This window comes from Trichinella spiralis, assembly GCF_000181795.1.
Source record: "Trichinella spiralis strain ISS 195 chromosome Unknown Scfld5, whole genome shotgun sequence".
In the NCBI taxonomy this organism is placed as follows: domain Eukaryota; kingdom Metazoa; phylum Nematoda; class Enoplea; order Trichinellida; family Trichinellidae; genus Trichinella; species Trichinella spiralis.
The window spans coordinates 1,008,836-1,011,380 of NW_003526944.1; the positions used below are offsets into that span (position 1 = coordinate 1,008,836).

Here is a 2,545-nt window from a genome sequence, read left to right on the forward strand (position 1 = left end):
GGGGGAACCCAGCAAGTCGGCTACTAGCCAGTTCAATAATCAAAACGTCACTGTCGCATAATATATATTAGCACGAAAATAAACACAGCTTTATTTAGCAATTGTTCCCGGATTGAATGGCACCAAATGCGTCAAGCATAATGCCGTAGGCAGGGTTCATCATCAAATTAACATAAACATACTCTGTTCACCTGGAAATGCGTTAACTTCAGTGCCTTTCAGCGTTAAATTAGCTATGCCATATATAAGTAGCACTAGATTCTATGCCAACAGTTGAACAAACACCCATTGGCCAACTATCGAAACCTTGCAGTAAATCTTCAATATCCAATACTTCATAGCTGACAACGTCTAGACAACAAAGATTGCTATACATAAATTGAGTAATCACATAATAAGGAATTTTGAAAACTGATCTGACACTGAAGAACAGGGGAAACTGAAAACATCGGAAACAGTAAAACAATAATAAGCATCGGAAAAATTGCAACTAGATGGCAAAGTCAGGAAAAAAGGCATTTCATTTAGAAGAATTATTGAAGCGGATATCAGTGGACGAACACTACTGCAGGAAGAAAAATTTATGAATAGTTTAAACATAGGAGTGCATAAATTCATCACTCCGATAAATTCGTCATTCCCATAAGTTTTATAAAGACAATTAAGATTTCATCAGCAGATAAAAAAGCAGATTCAATGAAGAATTGTTCTTGATTATTAGTTGCACTCTACAGCACACCTATATTGTAAAATATTTTATTCGTGTAATCGCGTTTATTGTTTACCTATGGAGGAAAAGCACAATTCATTGAAAAAGATGCGTTTTCATGTAAAACATATTGCATTCATGGTTTTGTTTCTTCATAAAATGCCATTGAGGATTTGTAAATTTCTCCTGAAAATAGCTAGGGCATATGATTTGGAATTTATGTACCTTTATCTTGCATAAAACACTTTTCAGTTATGAAGAACGTATTTAATAATTCGTTGCATCTTACAGAAGCATAATAACTTATAATTCTTCATCTGAAAAGATGCCTATAAATAAAATGCACCAGCACATGAGTTTGTCATGAACTGTTTGTTCATTTGTTCATTTTTATTCCATTTACAATAAACTGTTTTCAGGAATTAAAACAATTAAAATCTTTGATATGCAACATGAAAGCAGTGTTGGACAACGAAATGAAATCAACTTAAATAGGTAGAGGCTTGGTATAATTGAGAAGCTAATTCAATACTAAAATGGTGCATCGCAATCTATTCTGTAACACTTATTTTTGTAATTAAGCAAAGTTAAATATGGCATCCCTTACTACAATTATGTATTAATAAATGTTAAAGAGAAACATCGTAGAAAACTGGTTTGAACTGAAATTTATAAATAGATACATTTATGGAAACTTCGTGCATTGAACAATTAATTTATACTTTACTTTATCACAATAATAAAAATAGACTAAAAATAATGATAAATTAGATCCTCAAAAGTGAAATAATGGTCTGTGAATCCCTTTTTCTCCAAAAAAGATATGCACTGAATTGAAACGATTAGAATCGATTGGGAAATGACTCGAAATTTATCAGCACTCTTTGTAACAAATTCAAAGGGCATTTATTCCGATAACTACTGTGCAGTTTCTGTTGAAACTCTCCAAACAACTATCATTCATCTTCAAAAAACCTGAATTATTCAAAATAATCAGATTGAAATGCAATTTTTAAGCAACATGGAAGATTTTCTGTCCTATTAATGTCACATTCAGAAACCGGAGATTCTGTAAAATTTCTCAAAACATCATCGAATGCGGAATATTGAAAATTTACATACTTATATCTAGCACAGTATTGTTTGCAATTTTCAACAATATTTAAATCCACGAAACCAGTCCACAAAATTTCGAAATTTTTGAAAAAAGTTTTTCTCTAAAAATTACTAATATCGGTTTGTATTGATGAGGAAAAATATCAGAACACATACAAACTTTTCCGCACTTATTCTCATTGTGTATTTTTCTAGATATCGACAAAAAATTGAAACTTGCAATGCGATTATAAGGGGTATAAAATAAAAAGACAAAATATGGGGGGGAGAAAAATAAGCTCAAGATGCGCATGATCAACATTTACGAAAGAAAAGCAAAGAATTTCAATAAAAAAAAGGTCAATTTCCGGTGATAATCAGAATAGTAATAGCCAACGCAAACATGCATGTTTAAAAACTAAAAAGCACAAATCTCAAAATTGAAGATGCTCCAATTTATCACCTCGAAAAATTAGCACTCTAAGCAGAAATTCCCAAACACTTATTCCAAGCGGCAAAGGCAGTTTCGGAAGGACATTTCCAAACATATATCAGTGATACCCAAAAGATTAGAAATCCATATTCAATTCAGAAACCAAAGCAAGGGCCCCGCGCCAGGGCAGAGATTTAGTCGTGCCATAAAGCCAATTCAAAACCAGCAATTCCGAAACATTCTAAAAAAAATCAATGTCATTCGTCAGTTGAAAATGTTCACATCTATGTCAAGTGAATCCACCACAG

General features: G+C 32.3%; 1 protein-coding gene across 1 annotated transcript; it reads right to left on the bottom strand.

Moving 5' to 3' along the window:
* Nucleotides 1-2,431: 2,431 nt before the first annotated feature.
* On the bottom strand, nucleotides 2,432-2,478 carry Tsp_03901a (hypothetical protein; the record flags this gene model as incomplete). The annotated part of the gene is made up of 1 exon (XM_003374662.1): nucleotides 2,432-2,478. A coding segment is annotated over one exon (47 nt), but the record flags the coding sequence as incomplete, so codon positions are not given.
* Nucleotides 2,479-2,545: the final 67 nt, after the last annotated feature.